This window comes from Babylonia areolata, chromosome 1 (genome assembly GCF_041734735.1).
Source record: "Babylonia areolata isolate BAREFJ2019XMU chromosome 1, ASM4173473v1, whole genome shotgun sequence".
NCBI classification, from domain to species: Eukaryota; Metazoa; Mollusca; class Gastropoda; order Neogastropoda; family Buccinidae; genus Babylonia; species Babylonia areolata.
This window is the reverse complement of record NC_134876.1, coordinates 1,539,017-1,558,749: the sequence shown is the minus strand read 5'-3', so window position 1 is coordinate 1,558,749 and position 19,733 is coordinate 1,539,017. Positions and strand designations below refer to the sequence as shown.

The 19,733-nt window shown below is 45.0% G+C and overlaps 1 protein-coding gene across 2 annotated transcripts in view; it reads left to right on the top strand.

The window, feature by feature from the left end:
- The first annotated feature begins 213 nt into the window (after positions 1–213).
- The window catches only part of LOC143290831 (uncharacterized), a 145,385-nt gene continuing 125,865 nt past the window's right edge, over positions 214–19,733 (top strand). The window contains exons 1-2 of one of the 2 annotated variants that reach the window (XM_076600373.1): positions 214–810; positions 3,895–4,353. In XM_076600373.1, the coding sequence (XP_076456488.1) occupies positions 4,170–4,353 (184 nt within the window). In that variant the 5' untranslated portion in view covers positions 214–810; positions 3,895–4,169. Of the gene's footprint in view, positions 811–3,403; positions 4,354–19,733 lie in introns of those variants that run through there. The other variant, XM_076600364.1, reaches the window with a different exon arrangement.

The following is a 19,733-nucleotide window of genomic DNA, read 5'->3' as shown; positions in this document are numbered from 1 at the left end:
ACTGACATCTAAAAAAACCAAACAAACAAACAAAAAAACCCCAAAAAACCCACGTTGCCACTGGCGATGATGATACAATCGTTCTGAAGACACCGCGTGGAGGAGGAGGAGGAGGAGGAGGAGGAGGAGGAGAGTTCTTACTGCTGCTGTGTTTATATATATACCACACTGCTGCTGCGTTTATGTTCACACACACACACACACACACACACACACACACATGCTGTGATAAAAGTGTCTTCATCATCACAGATTTCAGACGTGAGAGGCTAGGGGAAAAAAGAATAATCCCAATTCAAACTGAAAAGAAAGCCGGTATATTATACGGCAACGCCATTAATGATTGTGTGTGTGTTGTTTCATTTCTTCTTCCTGCGATCATTTTCTCCTTTCTGACAGAGTGACGCAACGTGTTAACACTTCAATCCAAGTTGGTCTGTAACTTCCTCAGCGGAGAGTTGTTCAGTGTTGGGAAGGGAAGGCAAACTGGTCCTTCGTCTTTTGCCGTGAACGCCGGAGCTGGCCTGGCCAGGTAGATGGATGTTCTGATGACGACAAGTGGGAACAGAGCGGTCTGTAGCGGCTGGAAGCTATTAGATTTATTTACATGCCATCTCCGCCATTCGCCTCAAAGTTCCGCCATGTGTTCAGTCTTGTTAGTTGTAGGAAATCGGCTGTGTGTTAAAAGGGGGGCTGCAGTTTGTGCGGTCGTTGGGTTGAGTTAATCTTCTTGGTGAGTTAAAGTCAGGTGGTATGTGCGCGTGTAACTGGATCTACTTGTTTTAAGAGGGTGTCATGGTTTGTGTGACCGTAAGTAAATCTTCCTCGTTTGTTTGTTTGTTTGTTTGTTTTTTTTTTGTTTTTTTTTAAATTTTGTTTTATGTTTTAAGTTGCTTGGGCATGCCTATTTTATCTATTCAACGATTTTGCTCAAAAGTAAAATTGAAAACGTTCAGTACACACACACACACACACACACACGCACGCACGCACACACAGAAAACGGAAACAGTGACTTGTTTTGATGTGCATTCACTGTGTTTGCAGGAGAGGACTCTTAACCCATTGGAAAAGCACACTGTTCGGCCTCTCATGTGGAAGTCATGTACTTACCCAACATCGCTGTTTTAACAGTAATGAAAAGTAGTGCCGTCCCTAGTTTAATTATGATAGTAATGTAACATTCATTATAAAAATATTTTTCTTCAAATCAGACAAGATGTTACCAAAGTGAACTAGAACTGGTTTCTGTCAACTGTACACCAAAGGAAAAAAGAGATTACTGACTTGCTTGCTCAGTCCTCATTGCTACGGCGAGAGACTGAGGTGCCAACAAATCTTCTCCAGTCATTTCGGTCTTGAGCCAGTCAGCTGATTTCGTTCCAGCGCTGTTTTCATCTCCCCTTCCACAGTCCTCCTTTATACACCCTGTGGTCTGCCTCTCTTTGCCCTGGTGCTGCCCATCTGAGATCTGCATGTACATGTCTGGTGTTGGTCAGCCTCAATACATTGTCCAGCCACACCCAGCGGCCAAGTGGAAAAGATTTAGAAGTGAGATCGATTCAAAAGTGACAAAGATTCCCCAAATCACCATACATTCACAAGGCTCTAACAGAAGTTCTGCTATAATACAATGTTACTTCGTGCCGTATCCTGGTCTGTGTGGGTGTATGTGTGTGTCAGCGCTTCTTTGGCTTGCTCACACTGTGCATAGATTGAAACATGATATCATTGTGAATTACATACAAGATTCGTCGCCTTGTTGTTTTTCGCTGATCGTTTGAAACTGACATTCATTCTGACTACACGTCCTCTGCACGAACACAGCTATATCTACAGTGCTTTCTCTTCTTTCTTCTTTAAGGAAAGGTAAGATTGAAGTATTTAATCAGCTGTTTGCAGCACGCGATTTTCTTTGGATATAGCATTTCCTTTTGTAATCAAGGCACAACAGAGGGTGAATGGATATCTGTGTGAAATAGTACAGACACGCTATGGAAACAGAGCTGCGTGTTTCGTGAAGGAAAGGGAACTGTCTTTCGTGGTTCTCTTGTGTTTTGTGCTTTTCTTGTTCTCTGGATGGATCCTACATCAGTCTGGTTTATCCATCAGCTTCTCCTCTGGCACCGGAACTACAGAGAAGACAGATGATTGTTAACCACGAACATACTCACCTCTCCTTCACTACGCACAGCTTCAAAGATGCAGAACAATAATGAACACCAGGGCTTGTGGAACCGTGCACAGACTACACGCACGTAGAACGAATTCGTCATGAAAAACAGCGGTCAGCAGAATTAAAAGGAAAACAAACCCGCCAAAGTCTCATTTTTTACAGCGAAGAAAATCCAGTCATTAGGCAAGTGTGAAAGTTCCGATCAAATGCCCAACGGATTTTAAAAGTCTTAGTAGGATTAGCAATCGCATTATCGCAGAATTTTAATTGCAAGAAAAAAATTTGTAAGGGTTCTCAAGAAATGCGCTACGAACTAGAAACCTTGTGTTCAGAGCCAGACAATACATTCTCCACACTGGAAGTTTTTTTTCTTCTCTTTTAATACACATTGCGTCCTTCAGTTAACAAGATAATCGGGCACACACACCGTCATTATTTTTACGCAATCTCTGACTTTAAAAATCCATGCGAAATATTCTTTAAAAGTCGCATATTCAGAAAAGTGGAAAAACAAAAAATAACTAGCGGACATATATAAACAACAAGCAGCCAAACGACAGCAACAAAGACTTGTGTGACATCGTCATCAAGACATATCAGACAAACGACCAGACAAGACCGACATCAAAACTGAAACCTTGTGCTGCAGAGATCGTCATCTAACACCGCGAAAACTAGTTACAGCTGTGATAACAACAACAACAACAACAACAACAACAACAACCGCCTTGTGCTGCAGAGATCGTCCTCAAAAAAAAAAAAAAAAAAAAAAAAAGCAACAGCAACAGCAACCAGACCCAAAACATCAAACAGCAACAATACCAACAACAAGAAAATTGGCGCTACATAGGCCAGCGTCAGCAGTCTTGAAACAAGCTGAAAAACAACAAAAATCAACGAAAACATCAGCATACAAAACAGAAGCAAAACCATTCCAAAACCATCACTTTGAAGTGACCCCCACCGTCCCCCTCCCCCCTCTCCCGCCCCCAGCCCCCTAAATCGTCAAGAGCACACCTAGTCTCCAAACAAGTTGAGGAAACATCAACAACACAACACCGCCCTAGACAGAAGAAACCAAACGACCCAAACCAAACCAGAACTATCAAACGGTTTCAAGTTGATAACAAAGCTTCAAGGATCCCACAGCACGATCTGCAGCCATCAGTATCAGTCACTGTCAGTGTCAGTATCAGTGTCACTGTCAGTATCAGTATCAGTGTCAGTAGCTCAAGGAGGCGTCAATGCGTTCGGACAAATCCATATACACTACACCACATCTGTCAAGCAGATATCTGCCTGACCAGGAGCGTAACCCAACGCGCTTAGTCAGGCCTTGAGAAAAGCAGTGAATTCATTATTAAAAACCACACACACACACACACACACACACACACACACACACACACACACACACACACACTGTCCAGAGCTGGGCATAGGAGTGCAAAGGGATACAATCCGATCTTCCACTTCCTTCCGCTTTCGTTTCATCAATTAACCCATTCCTCAACCGAAGCCAGGCAACCAACCCATCCACTGCTGGGTGGTGTTAATAAAAGGAAAGGAAAAGAAAAGAAAAAATTTAAAAAATAATAGTAAAATAGAATAAAAATTCGGAGAAAAACCGCCTTGCCCAAAAACAATTACATCACACGTCCTGGCCGGAACAAGACCTGAGCCTTGTACGGTTGTAACCCGCTACTTACTGTGTGTAGTATGGAACTGACCAGTGGCCAAGTTCGGTCAACGTAGGCATTTAATCACGTGTAACTGTCAAAAAGTTAGAACCAAGCAATGCAGCTGGCACCACTGGAACCCTGATCACTACTCAGTTGGTGAACACGGAACAGAGAGAGAAAAGTTCATCAACAACGACAAAACACGACTCTCTGTCCACGCCGGTCTCGTCAAACACCCGTCAATAGTTACTGCAGCAGTCCTGTGGGTTGTGGTGGTGGTGGTGTGGTGGTGGTGGTGTGCTGTGGTTGCCATGGCCCTGTGGAAAGCTCGCCGGGTGGTGTACAAGCTGGGGGTTCTGGGCCTGTACGCGGGCTTCCTCCTGTACATCGTGGGGTTCTCCACCCCGTACTGGTTCTACGCCACGCCCAGCCAGGGTTCCCAGGGCCTGTGGGAGTACTGCAACGGACGCTGCCACAAGCTGGAGGTAGAGGAAGGTGAGGGAAGTGTGTGTGTGTGTGTGTGTGTGTGTGTGTGTGTGAGAGAGAGAGTGAGAGAGAGAGAGTATGTGTGTTAGAGAGTGTGCGTGTGTTGTGTTGTGTTGTGAGTGTGTGGGTGTGGAGGGATGGGGGGGTGGGTGTATAGGTAGGTGAATGTATTGTATTATTGTATTATATTACTCTTTCTTTTTTGTCACAACAGATTTCTCTGTGTGAAATTCGGGCTGTTCTCCCCAGGGAGAGCGTGTCTCTGCACTGAAAGCGCCACCCATTTTTGGGGATTTCTTTTTCTTTTTTCTTTTTTTTTTGCATGCAATTTTATTTGTTTTCCAATCGAAGTGGATTTAGTTTTTTCACAGAATTTTGCCAGGGACAACCCTTTTGTTGTTGTGGGTTCTTTTACGTGCGCTAAATGCATGCTGCACACGGGACCTCGGTTTATTGTCTCATCCGAATGACTAGCGTCCAGACCACCACTCACGGTCTAATGGAGGGGGAGAAAATACTGGCGACTGCCGGTGTGATTCGAGCTAGCGCGCTCAGGTTCTCTCGCTTCCTAGGCGGACACGTTACCTGTAGGGTACCACTCCACATGTATGTGGGTTTGTCTGTTTCATGGACGTCGACAGGAACCTTGTCTGGCATAGTGGTTCCGACGGGAATGTTAAAAAAAAAAAAAAAAAAAAAATCTGCGTGTGTATGTGAGTGTGGAGAGGGAGCATAGTTTTGTGTGTGTGTGTGTATGTATGTATGTATGTATGTATGTATGTGTGTGTGTGTGTGTGTGTGACGGAGAGAGAGAGAGAGAGAGAGAGAGAGAGAGAGAGAGAGAGCTTATGTATATGTGTGCGCGCGCGCGTGTGTGCCGGTGTATATTAGTGTGTATTTGTGTGTATGCACGTGCGTTCCTGTTAAATACAGTTGTTTGTTTTTGGTACAAGGTGGTAAAGTCTTTCATCAGCGGCAGTCAGAGCCATGCCACAGCTGCTGTGAACACGATGTCTGCTTCATTCCCCGTCCCATTTGATGTGTCGGAGATGATGTTAGAAAGGCACTGTGATATTCATCATCAGATAGAGTGATTCGGGGGCTGGGATACACTGAGAGAACGAAGAAGAGAGAGAAGAGAGGAAAGAGAGAGGGGGGAGAGAGAGGGGGCAGAGAGGGAGAGAGAGAGAGGAGAGAGAAAGAGGATCTTAAGAAACAGAGAGAGAGGGAGGGAGGAAGAGAAAGGGGAATGAAAGGAGAGAGAGAGAGAGAGGGGGAGAGAGAGAGAGAGAGAGAGAGAGAGAGAGGGGGGGGAGAGAGAGAGAGAGAGATGGGGACGACTGTGAGAGAGAGGAGGAACTGAGAAGAGGAGGAGGGGATGGCTGATTACGGAGTATGGCTGCCTACATGGCGGGGGTCAAAACGGCCATACATGTAGAAACCCATTGGTGTATAAAGGAGCGAACGGGGGAGACCCAGCCCACGAACACAGAAGAAGAAGAAGAAGACAATCAATATTGAAAAGTCGCTCTCGCGTACACACACACACACACACACACACACACACACACACACACACACACACACACACACACACACACACACACACACACACACACACACACACACACACACACACACACACACAAACACACACACACAAAGAAGGGGAGAGAAATAGATGAAAGAAAGAAGGAGGGAGGGAGATGGGAGAAAGATTAGTTTTGTCTGAAGATTTTCTCTCTCATTTGTCACCCGTTTACAATTTGTCTGTTTGTAACTGTATCTGCCTGCCCGCCTGTCTCCCTGTCTCATCGTCTCTCTCACTCTCTTTTCCTGACTCCTGTCCGTGCCCTAGTAGTAGTGTCTGTGTCTGTCTATGTCTGTCAACAGCCGAATGGACTTTCAATCTGAGGGTCCCAGGTTCGAATCTCGATGACGGCGCCGGGTGGGTAAAAGGGTGGAGATTTTTCCGATCTCCCAGGTCAACATATGTGCAGACCTGCTAGTGCCTGAACTCCCTTCACGTGTATACGTAAGCAGAAGATCAAATACGCACGTTAAAGATCCCGGAGTCCATGTCAGCGTTTGGTGGGTTATGGAAACAAGAACACACCCAGCAAGCACACCCCCGAAAACGGAGTATGGCTGTCAAATGGCGGGGTAAATAAACAACAACAAAAAACACCAAAAAACAAAACAAAAACAAAACAAACAAACAAACAAACAAACAACAACAACATAAAACCGGTCATACACGTAAAATGTTACATGTTTGTCTGAGTGTGTATATGTGCGTGCCTGAAATCTGATTGAATGACACAGGAAACGAATGATGAGCGCCTAATGGCAGCCGTCAGTCGGCTCTACCCAGGTGTGCAGTTTGTTGTGGAAATGACGCCGTGTTTGTACAGCGCTTAGAGCTTGGTCTCCGACCGAGGATTGGCACTATACAAGTATCCATATCAATCAATCCATCTATATGTCTGTCTCTCTCTTTCACTTTTTTTCTCTTCCCCAAAGTTCCTTCCTTCCTGCGGTAGACTCTCTCACTGTCTCTCTCTCTCTCTCTCCCCTCTCTCTCTCCCCCCTCTCTCTCTCTCCCCCCTCTCTCCCTCTCCCCCTCTCTCTCTCACTCTCTCTCTCTGTCTCACCCTCTCCCTCTCTCTCTCTCTCATTCACACACACACTCTCTTTTTTTCTTTCTTTCTTCCTCTCTCTCTCTTTCTTTCTTTCTTCACCTCTCTGTCTTTTTTATCTTTCTTTCTTCCCCCCCTCTCTCTCACCCTCTCTCTTTTTTCTTTCTTTCTTCCCCTCTCTCTTTCTCTCCCTGTCTTCCTCTCTCTCTCTCTCACACCCGCTCTCTCTCTCTCTCTCGCACCCCCCTCCCCCACCCCCCTTTCTGAGTCTCTTTCTCTCCCTGTCTTCCTCTCTCTCTCTCTCTCTCTCTCTCTCTCTCTCCCTCGCACCCCCCTCCCCCACCCCCCTTTCTGAGTCTCTCCCTTTCTCTCCCTGTCTTTCTCTCTCTCTGCCCCATTCATAAACAACAAAAAATAATTTCACGGATGGATAGGTAGCTGGGATAGATACATAGATAGATAGGCAAGACGATTTCAGATCGACGTGTGGCAGCATTTTATATATATATAATTTTTTTTCTCATAACGACGAGAAAACAGGGTGGTGTAAAGAGCTGGACAGGAGAAAGCTGGGAAACAATAGAGAGAGGGTGTGGGGGGTGGTTGGGGGGTGGGAGGGGAGGAATTGTGCGGTGGCCAACTTTTTTTTTTTTTTTTAATGAGCAGAGCGTTGCATTCTCATCCGACTTTGATATCTGATCTCGGCACAGCAGGCAGGTTGGTTATTTTATTAATTAAAGGTGGATTTTTTTTCTCTCTCGTCTCCCAGGCTGGCAACGTATGTGTAGACCCTACAAGTGACTGTGTTCCCTTCGTGTGTATGCGCATACTGAATATCAAAATACGCAAGGCAGAGATCATGTAATCCATGTCAGCGTTCGGGGAGGAGGGGGTGGGGGGACGGGGTGGGGGGGGGGGTCATGGAAACAAGAAATACTCAGCATGAACACCACTCCCCTCCTGCCCGAACACGGCTTATGGCTGCCAACATCACGAGGTAAAAAGAAAGAAAAAATCCGGTGAAACACTTGAAAGGGTTACATGTGGATGATGAGTGATGGCCTAGAGGTAACGCGTCCGCCTAGGAAGCCAGAGAATCTGAGCGCGCTGGTTCGAATCACGGCTCAGCCGCCGATATTTTCTCCCCCTCCACTAGACCTTGAGTGGTGGTCTGGACGCTAGTCATTCGGGTGAGACGATAAACCGAGGTCCCGTGTGCAGCATGCACTTAGCGCACGTAAAAGAAGCCACGGCAACAAAAGGGTTGTTCCTGGCAAAATTCTGTAGAAAAATCAACTTCGATAGGAAAAACAAATAAAACTGCATGCCGGAAAAAAATGGCTGAAGCTGCACTATAGCGACGCGCTCTCCCTGGGGAGAGCAGCCCAAATTTCACACAGAGAAATCTGTTGTGATAAACAGAAAATACAAATACAAACGTCTGTGTTTGTGTGTGTGTGTGTGTGTGTGTGTGTGTGTGTGTGTGTGTGTGTGTGTGTGTGTGTGTGTGTGTGTGTGCGTGCGCGCGCGTCTGTGTGTGTGTGCGTGCGTGCGTGCGTGCGTGCGTGCGTGCGTGTGTGTGTGTGTGTGTGTGTGTGTGTGTGTGTATCTGACCGTGGATGGGATCTATACAAACATCCATATCATCATCATCATCATTAACAATAACAACAACAGCAACAGCAACAACACCTCACACACACACACACACACACACACACACACACACACACACACACACACACACACACACACACGAGACAGACAGACTGACCGACCTAATAACCTACACAGCGAGAGCAAGAGAAAGAGAGAGAGAGAGAGAGAGAGGGGGGGGGGGGGGAGGGAAAGAGATCGATTGATAGGTATATTGTGAGGTAGGTGGCCCTAGTTACGAACGGTCCAGCCGAAGCGATCTGCTCTACGTGTGTAGTGTACACATGAAAGGCTGTATGGTCGTCAAACAATGCTCTTCTGTTTTTGAAGGCTTTCTCCCATTGGTCGCTCCAGGAAACATTGTCTACTGTTTTTGAACATTTTTTCAACGTTTGAAATAGCAGGGGTGCCTGTGGGTAAATGCAAACGGGCACGTCTGATTGCGATCGATGGGTTTGAGTACATGTGAACAATAAAAACAGAAGCAGGTCTTTAACTCATTAGACATAACCTATTATTGGAACATCGCACCAGACTGTTGTATTGTTGCTTTTCATCACACACACACACGCACGCACGCACGCACGCACACACACACACACACACACACACACACACACACACACACACACACACACATACATTTAAACACACTCACCCCACACCACACACAAACAAACCCTTTAGAGAGTGCTCAATAACTGTTCGCAAATTGACGTCAAAATATCCTATGGTGCAAACTGCAAACAACATTATTTTGAAAGATTCCTGTCTAAACACATTCTGATCGGTCACAGACATGCTTTCTTAAATTCTCCTGGCACTCGTAATTTACAATTCATTCAACACATCCAATCAAATCAGCTATTTTAAGCTGGTCAATGTTCAAGTCTCTCTTCTTGCTTCCCTTGATTTTAGGATTGTGACAGCACGTATGTGAACGTAGTCGGCAGTGGTGCGCGAATATGATGATAATAATGATAATAATAATAATACATAGTTTTTCTATGGCGCGATATCCAGCACCAATGCTGCTCAAAGCGCCTTACATCATCCAGTTGACTATAAACATGCCTTAAAAAAACACATCAACCGCTATCTGACAATGGAAAACATCCAGTGTGTTCATATGAATGAAAAAGCAAACTTAAGAGATGAATCAGATTATAAAAGCTATGATATAAATAAGGCTTAGAGTAAAACAAAATGCATTTCATAGAACACACATACACACACACACACACACACACATATATATATATATATATATATATATATATATATATAGAGAGAGAGAGAGAGAGAGAGAGAGAGAGAGATGTCCCTCCCTTACAGACACACAGACACAAACACTCACACAGACACACACACACACGCTGACATTAAATATCAACTGCACTAAAAACAGAAAGAGTGCGGAAATAGCCGAAAGTGATTGGTGTTTGACTAAATCTGATTGGTGTTTGACTAAATCTTGAAAATGGACTTTCATTAAGGTATCAGAATGAGGTATAAGCAGACATTAAATTGTGAATAATTTTATTGTGTGTGGTGATAAAGCTTCCAAGTGGGGCGGTACATCAAGTACACGCTGTTCGCAATAAGGCATACCTATCCGAGAGATGCGCATTTTATCAAGAGAGATTGATCGATAGACACAGTCAGACAGTCAGACACACAGTCAGAAAGACAGACAGAGAAAGGAAGAGCTCCGATAGTGACAGAGAGAGAGGGGGGGGGGGAAGAGGGAGGGAGAGAGAGGGAGAGAGAGAGAGCAGGGGGGAGAGGGAGAAAGAGGGAGAGAGAGAGAGAGAGAGAGAGAGAGCAGGGGGAGAGGGAGAGAGAGCAGGGGGAGAGGGAGAGAGAGGGAGAGAGAGAGAGAGCAGGGGGGAGAGGGAGAGAGAGGGAGAGAGAGAAAGACAGAGACAGACAGACAGAGGAGGGATGTGGGGGTGGGGTGGGGAGAACGATGCATTATCGCAAAGCGTTACTGGGAAGAGAGAGAGAGCTTAGGTGGCCGTCGATGTGAAGTTAATGTCACTTGCCTGGGCAAAGTGGTTCAAGTTATGGAAACACTTTCACAAAGAGGTGCCGAAAATGGCTGATGTTACCAGAGTAGCGCTTGTGTGTGTGTGTGTGTGTGTGTGTGTGTGTGTGTGTCTGTGTACTTGCTTGCGTGTGTGCGTGTGTGTGTGCGTGTGTGTGTGTGTGTGTGTGTGTGTGTGTGTGTGTGTGTGCACGCGCGCTCGTGTGCGTGTATGTGTGTGTGTGTGTGTGTGTGTGTGTGTAGTGTGTGCGTGTGCGTGTGTAAGTGTGTGTGTGTGTATATGCGTGTGTGTGTGTTTGTTTGTTTGTTTGTGTGTGTGTGTGTGTGTGTGTGTGTATGCGTGCGTGCGTGCGTGCGTTTATATGTGTGTGTGTGTGTGTGTGTGTGTGTGTGTGTTTGGAGTTTTCCTCGCTCCTGCTGACCACCCCTCTCCCCCATCCAGAGCCCTAAATCCCAATCACCACCCGGATTCATGTCTTCTTCATGCTGCTACGAATGTTGTTACTTTTTTTTCTTCTTTTTTTTATACTACGGGCGCAATAGCCGAGTGGTTAAAGCGTTGGACTTTCAATTTGAGGGTCCCGGGTTCGAAATCTCGGTAACGGCGCCTGGTGGGTAAAGGGTGGGGATTTTTCCGATCTCCCAGGTCAACATAATTATGTGCACACCCGATTGTGCCTGAACCCCGTTCGTGTGTATACGGAAGCAGAAGATCAATATTAATACGCACGTTAAAGATCCTGTAATCCATGTCAGCGCTCGGTGGGTTATAGAAACAAAAACATACCCAGCATGCACACTCGCGAAAACGGAGTATGGCTGCCTATATGGCTGGTTAGAAACGGTCATACACGTATAAGCGCACCCGTGTACATACGAGTGAACGTGGTAGTTGCAGCCCACGAACGAAGATGATGAAGAAGTTACTTTTTTCGCCAAAAAATATAGTCTCTTTGCTTGTGTTTTTGTGTTGTTATTGCTGCTGTTGGGTTTTTTTTTTTTTTTTTTTTATCCAACATTACTTTATCTTTTCTTGTGTTTTGTTGTTTTTGTTGTTGCAGCTGGTTTTTGCTTGAATTAATTCTTTAACAACATCAATGCAAAGTCATTTAACGCACAAAAACACAATATTCTTGCTTTTTTGTTTTTCGTTCATGTTTACCTTTCTTTCTTTCTTTCGTTTTCTCTGCCTGTCTCTGTCTCTCTCTGTTTGTCTCTGACTCTCTCTGTCTCTGTCTCTTTCTCTCCCTCTCAGTCTGTCTGTTTCTTTTAAACGTAAGGCAATACAAAAGCAGACAAAAACAAGCAAAAAAGCGGAGACAAAAACAATCAAGAAAAAAAACAAGAAGAAAAAAAAAAGAAAAAAAGAAAAAGAAAAAGGAAAACAAGTAAACAACAACAAGGAGAAGAAAACTGTAAGCGACATCATGATCAAATCGTATTACAGCCCCCACCCCCACCCCCCCTTCCTACCCGCCCCCCAGGGAAAAAACCCCAAAACCTTTGGAGGCCAGGCGTCGGAGGGAGATGGACAAGAAAGGGAGCGGCGTGTGTGTGTGTGTGTGTGTGTGTGTGTGTGTGTGTGTGTGTGTGTGTGTGTGTGTGTGTGTGTGTGTGTGTGTGTGTGTGTGTGTGTGTGTGTGTGTGTGTGCGTGTGTTTGTGTGTGTGTGTGTGTGTGTGAAGGGGTTGGGGTGGGGTAGGGGTTAACCAAGAGAGAAGGAGGCTGGGTTTGAACTGATGCAAATGATACATCAGTGTACAGTGATTAGATAAATATATTGATAAACAAATAAACTAATAGACAGATACATAGATGAATAAATAAAAACCAAACAAATAAACAGGTAAATAAATAAATAGATAAATAAATAAGTAAATGAATAAACGAATAGAGAGATAAATAAGTTGTTTAAAAATTGAATAAATAAACAAATGAATAATAAAATTAATAAATAAATAAAGAAAAAAACCCAGCAAAGAAACGAAAACAAGAAAAAAAGGAACACCAGAAGGCTTTTAACCTTTTGTCTGTATTAACCAGACGATCATTGCCTCAAGGAAGTACAGTTCCTTCCAATGCGAGGGAGTTTGCCCGATTGATCGCTTACGTCAAGTTCCGTTTATTTTTGTGTATGTGTTTGTTTGTTTGGCTACTTTATTTAAGACCCTCTCACAAACATAGAAGCAGTTTCGTAACTTTGGAAACAAAGATTGAAGCAGCACAGCGTATGAATCTTGACCTCGAACTAGATAAAGCATAAAGAAAGAATGAACGAAAGAAAGAAAGGATGGGGAAGAGGCGTGAATGAATGAGTGAATGGAAATGAATCAACTGAAAAAGAAAAGATAAGCAGATAAATACAGAAAAAAAGATGAATAAGTAAACGAATAGATAAACAACAAGTTGTCACACGTACGCACTCACTGAACACACCTTGAGCTACTGATACTGAATACACCACACACACACACACACACACACACACACACACTACCACCAACACCATATATACACATACATGGTGGTAATGGTGTTGGTAGTGGTTGTGTGTGTGTGTGTGTGTGTGTGTGTGTGTGTGTGTGTGTGTGTGTGTGTGATAGTCAACCGTGTCCAGCTATGACCATCAGAACAGCAGGGAAGGCAACTGCTGTCCCGACTGTCTTGGCTAGAATTTCAGGTGACAGTGTCTTGCCCAGGATAAACCCCCACTCTCTCGGCCAGTGGGTTTTAGGACAGTCAGCGTTGGGATGGTTGGCAAAGGCCAACTAAGCCCTCCAAGGCTGCAACACTGAGAGCCAGTACAAACGTGACTCCTGGTTTGGTAGTCATAGTCATCGACAAAAGGTTAGAGCTGTAAATGAATTCCTATTGCAGTGGAGAAACCAATGATGATACGGCTCACTTTGCTGTTGGCCCAACTGTACGCTTGTGTCAATCTTTGATAAAAGCCGAGCGTTGAGCCCTCCATCACCTCCACCACCACTACCATCACCAACAAAAAATCTTACCTGCTAAAGCAAAGCGAACATAGTGCTGCTGACATCGCTTTTAATGAAAGCAACAGAACCCTGGTCCGGTCCTCAGAGCCCGTTCTTTCCTGGCATGACAGGACCGTCACTGGGCCTGGCAGCTGCTGGGAGGGCAACGTCCGTTGTCGTGGATTTCTCTGTGGACAGCGTCATTACTTTAAGGACCTCGGTCAGTTTGTGTGAAGTCATTGCTCATGGCGTCAACAAAGGGACAATGTACTCTGGGGAAAAGTTTGTGTGTTGTTGGGTGAGGCTACGTCCATTGCTCTGCTGTTTTCATTGTACCTGATGGCTCTCTCTCTCTCTCTCTCTCTCTCTCTCTCTCTCTCTCCCCTTTTGAAGCCGTAATCATCTCCCTGCACTCTCACTTCTCTACTCTCATCTTCTTGTCACCTTTCCCGTCCCCCTCTTCCACTCGCACTCACTGTCATTTCCGTCAGTAATATTCCTTGTCCAGAGTGCGGAGAGAAGAAGACACATGTACCTCTCTCTGTCTCTGTCTGTCTGTCTGTCTGTCTCTCTCTCCAGACACACAGACACAGACACAGACACAGACACACACACACACACACACACACACACACTCATACTCACACACTCACACACACTAAACTGAAGAGAGAGAGAGAGAGAGAAAAGAGAAACATACAGACATACATACACAGACAGACATAGAACAATTCAGACAAAACGTGAAAGAAAAATGAACAGAGGCAACGCCAGCAAGAGAAAGACACGAAAATAGACAAAGCCGCTCCTAAATATCAGGGATCATGTTCTTACACATACCAGGAGAGGGAAGAACAGGAGACGGGAACTTGCCTGTTGAAAGCCAAGTCAGTATTCGCTCCTTCTTTTGTTCCCCTCTGCATTCGTGGACTGCAACTCCCACGTTTACTCGTATGTAGGAATTGTTTTTTGTTCTGTTTATGCGTGTGACTGTTTCTACCCCGCTAATAATTAGGCAGTCATGCTGCGTTTTGGGAGATGTTCATGCTGGGCTTGTTTCTTGTTCCGAAAGGGACACGATTTAGCATATTTCAACCTTTGGCACGCGTCTGCACAAGAAGGGGATTAAGCACTAGCAGGTCTGCCTATCTATTAACGACTTCGAAAATAAGTTCACTAAACAATTCCCAGCCTTAACCCAGCAGGCGCCGATACAGGGATTGAACCCATACCTCATATATTGAAAGTCCAACGCTCTAACCACTCGGCTGTTCCGCCCTTCATTCGCTGCTTCAACAAGGCGGATAAAACACACCAAACAAACAGACAACCAGCAAGTAAAACGAAAAACACCAACAAGCTGGCACTTACACAGTTACTACGAACGTGTGGGCAGAAGCGTGTTGAGTGAGAGCACTTTTGGTGGGTGGGCCCAACACTTGGATTATATCACAGATTGACATCAGCTTACAGTTGGACACTTTAGGTGGGTGGGCCCACACTTGGATTATATCACAGATTGACATCAGCGTACAGTTGGGCCAACAGCAGAGGGAGAGCTGTGTGATCAATAATAATAATAATAATAATATTTTTCTCAAGGCCTGGCTAAGCGCGCTGGGTCACGCTGCTGGTCAGGCTTCTGCTTGGCAGATGTGGTGTAGCGTATATGGATTTGACCGAACGCAGTGACGCCTCCTTGAGCTACTGATACAGATACTGTATGATGAATAGCTTCTCGACTGCAGTAGAAAGTCATTTACAACTCTGACTCTGAAATTAGGAGGTAAGATTGCGCTGACTCTTCGTGCTGTAGCCTTGAGGGGAACCATCCTATTGCCGACTGTCCTAAAACCCTCTTAGACACCCTTCACTAGAAGCCAATTTTAGCCCAGACAGTCATGACAACAGATGTCTCCACTGCTGTTCTGGTGATAATTGGACAGGACTGACCACCATACATACCCTTAGAAAGGGGTCCACCCGATTCTGTCTGTTCTCAGCTTGTCGCCTTCATGTGACGTCCCTGTTTCCACTGATGGCATTGCTTCACGATTTGGTTTTTGTTTTGTATTTGTTTGTCACGACCACTGGCTTGTTGGTGGTTTGGGAATTAGGCTGTGGCACCCTCCTTTCATCAAGTGTCTTATGGTTGAATATGGTGCATCCGCTTTATCGTTAAATACATATTTTTTGCTTTAGTTGTTGTCTTGGAGTCCCGTTGCCCATGACTGGATTTGTTCGATATTAGAGAGTTAGTGGTTTTGTTCAGCACCCCAAGAAGAATATTCTGCAACTGAATTATTGTTCAGACCAATGATACCTTTCGCTTTGCACATAATTATGAGTCGTAGTTTGCGGATGTTTATTCGTGATCTGTAGCCCTCCAAGCCCCGAAAAAAATCAAATCAAAATGCATGTGTGTGTTGTTGTAAAGGGTGCAGATTAGCTTGGACATTCTTGAAGAATGTGTCATGCCCCAAATTTCGATCCTTGATAAAGAACATTTCTAGTTCTGAGTACTGAACTCTCTGTCTGTCTCTATTTCTCTCTTTTGTCTGTGTGTGTGTGTGTGTGTGTGTGTGTGTGTGTGTGTGTGTGTGTGTTTGCATGGATGTGTGTGTCTGTCTTTCTTTGTCTCTGTCTGTCTGTCTGTCCATCTCTGTCTCTCTCTCCCCGTCTCTCTCATTGTATAATCGTATAGGGATGTGAGGATAGGGGGATGGGGGGAAGGGCAGGGGGATGTGTGAGCGAGAGATGTGCATATATATATATATATATATATATATATATATATGTGTGTGTGTGTGTGTGTGTGTGTGTGTGTGTGTGTGTGTGTGTGTGTGTGCCTATGGCCAAAGTACATTAAACCATTCCGAATTCGAATCCGATTCCGAATCCTCCCTCCCCTCCTCTCTCTCTCTCTCTCTCTCTCTCTCTCTCTCTCTCTCTCTCTCTCTCTCTCTCTCTCTCTCTCTCTCTCTCTCTCTCTCTCTCTCTCTCACTGCCCTGCTGTTCCTACTTTCAGTTGATCCTCTCCATGTCCCGACGTGCCATGCTTCATCACTCCTTCCCACACAGACCCCAACCAGTCAACTTCTGCTTTAGCACAGTCCGTCCAAACATTAGAAAACCCATCAATTGTTGCTCACCAGGAGGTCACTCACCAGAGGATACGCCGCACCATGACACTTAATTGTACCTCAACAGCGCCTTGTCTGCTCCTCTCCACCTTGCACGAGATGCACGTGCTACCCCACGCTGAGAACAGTGATCGCTGTGTAGTGGAGTCAGACTGTGTGAGCGTGCCCCTGGGGGAGTGAAGACCACATCCCTGCAGCCCAATGGTTTATAGCGTTGGACCTTCAATCTGAGGGACCTGCTTTCGAATCCCGGTTGGGGCGCCAATTATGTTACAGAAGAGAATTTTTTTTCCCGATTTTCAATTTCAGCTGAATGTGTAGGCATGTTAGGCCCTGACCCCCCCCCCCCTCTCTCTCTCTCTCTCTCCCCCCCCCCCTTCTTTTGTGAAAGCATGCAGAAGATCTAACGCGCAAGTTAAAGATCATGTAATGCATGCAGAGTTCGGTGGGTTATGGAAACAAGAACGTACTCAGTATGCACATCCCTGAAGCAGCTATATGGCTGCCCAAACAGCGGGATTAAAAGCGATCAGACACTAACAGCCCAGTCATTCAAACGAGTGAACGAGTTGGGTTGCAGGTGTAGGTAGTAAGCTAAAGGGACTCGTCGTTAATGATTTTTTTCTCCATTTTTTTCTTTTGATGGTCATGATCAAAACTGTATGGCAATGTCGATTGATGATTCCACGAAGAGCCATTCTAGTCTGTCGACGTCATTACAGAACTGTACTGGACGATTATGGTTTACTAAACTTCCTTTTCAACTTAACAAAACAGAACAGTATACACATGTAAATCCAATCATACGGCTATCCATACACCTGCTGGTAAGTTCACCCAGCCATTCGTCCAAATATGCGTACAGACATACGGACTTACGCGCTCACACACGCACATGCATATCTATTTTATATATGTGTGTGACATGGTAAGGCATTACACTATATGGCATTACATTGCATTTGTATGAATACTTTGTCAAAAAGAAAGTATGGTGTCAGCTTGGCAACAGAGATACAGCGAACTGGAATGTTTGGTCAGGTGTTGTTTTTCTGGGTGTTTTTCTTTGCTGCCCCACGTCCCGCACAGTGCGGATAGCATTACTCCCACGCCATCCTTTCCGAGTCCCTCTCACATAGTCAGCCCCCCGGGCTCATCCAACGCTGTCTCAGCTCCGTCATTCCACAGGGAAAACTGCCGTCGGTCTGAAATTCTGGGCACCACCTCTCCAGAGACACACGTGCACGTCAAGGAGTCGATATCACTTCACTGTGTGATCAGTGTTGATGTCACTTCACTGTGTGATCAGTGTTGATGTCACTTCACTGTGTGATCAGTGTTGATGTCACTTCACAGTGTTGATGTCACTTCACAGTGTTGATGTCACTTCACAGTGTCACAGTGTTGATGTCACTTCACAGTGTGATCAGTGTTGATGTCACTTCACAGTGTGATCAGTGTTGATGTCACTTCACAGTGTTGATGTCACTTCACTGTGTGATCACTGTTGATGTCACTTCACAGTGTTGATGTCACTTCACAGTGTGATCAGTGTTGATGTAACTTCACTGTGTGATCAGTGTTGATGTCACTTCACAGTGTGATCAGTGTTGATGTCACTTCACAGTGTTGATGCCACTTCACTGTGTGATCAGTGTTGATGTCACTTCACTGTGTGATCAGTGTTGATGTCACTTCACAGTGTTGATGTCACTTCACTGTGTGATCAGTGTTGATGTCACTTCACAGTGTGATCAGTGTTGATGTCACTTCACTGTGTGATCAGTGTTGATGTCACTTCACAGTGTGATCAGTGTTGATGTCACTTCACAGTGTTGATGTCACTTCACAGTGTGATCAGTGTTGATGTCACTTCACAGTGTGATCAGTGTTGATGTCACTTCACAGTGTTGATGTCACTTCACTGTGTGATCAGTGTTGATGTTACTTCACAGTGTGATCAGTGTTGATGTCACTTCACAGTGTGATCAGTTTTGATGTCACTTCACAGTGTTGATGTCACTTCACAGTGTGATCAGTGTTGATGTCACTTCACTGTGTGATCAGTGTTGATGTCACTTCACAGTGTGATCAGTGTTGATGTCACTTCACTGTGTGATCAGTGTTGATGCTACTTCACAGTGTGATCAGTGTTGATGTCACTTCACAGTGTGATCAGTGTTGATGTCACTTCACTGTGTGATCAGTGTTGATGTCACTTCACTGTGTGATCAGTGTTGATGTCACTTCACAGTGTGATCAGTGTTGATGTCACTTCACAGTGTTGATGTCACTTCACTGTGTGATCAGTGTTGATGTCACTTCACAGTGTGATCAGTGTTGATGTCACTTCACTATGTGATCAGTGTTGATGTCACTTCACAGTGTGATCAGTGTTGATGTCACTTCACTGTGTGATCAGTGTTGATGTCACTTCACAGTGTGATCAGTGTTGATGTCACTTCACAGTGTGATCAGTGTTGATGTCACTTCACAGTGTTGATGCCACTTCACTGTGTGATCAGTGTTGATGTCACTTCACAGTGTGATCAGTGTTGATGTCACTTCACAGTGTTGATGTCACTTCACTGTGTGATCAGTGTTGATGCTACTTCACAGTGTGATCAGTGTTGATGTCACTTCACAGTGTGATCAGTGTTGATGTCACTTCACAGTGTGATCAGTGTTGATGTCACTTCACAGTGTTGATGTCACTTCACAGTGTGATCAGTGTTGATGTCACTTCACAGTGTGATCAGTGTTGATGTCACTTCACAGTGTTGATGTCACTTCACTGTGTGATCAGTGTTGATGCTACTTCACAGTGTGATCAGTGTTGATGTCACTTCACAGTGTTGATGTCACTTCACTGTGTGATCAGTGTTGATGTCACTTCACAGTGTGATCAGTGTTGATGTCACTTC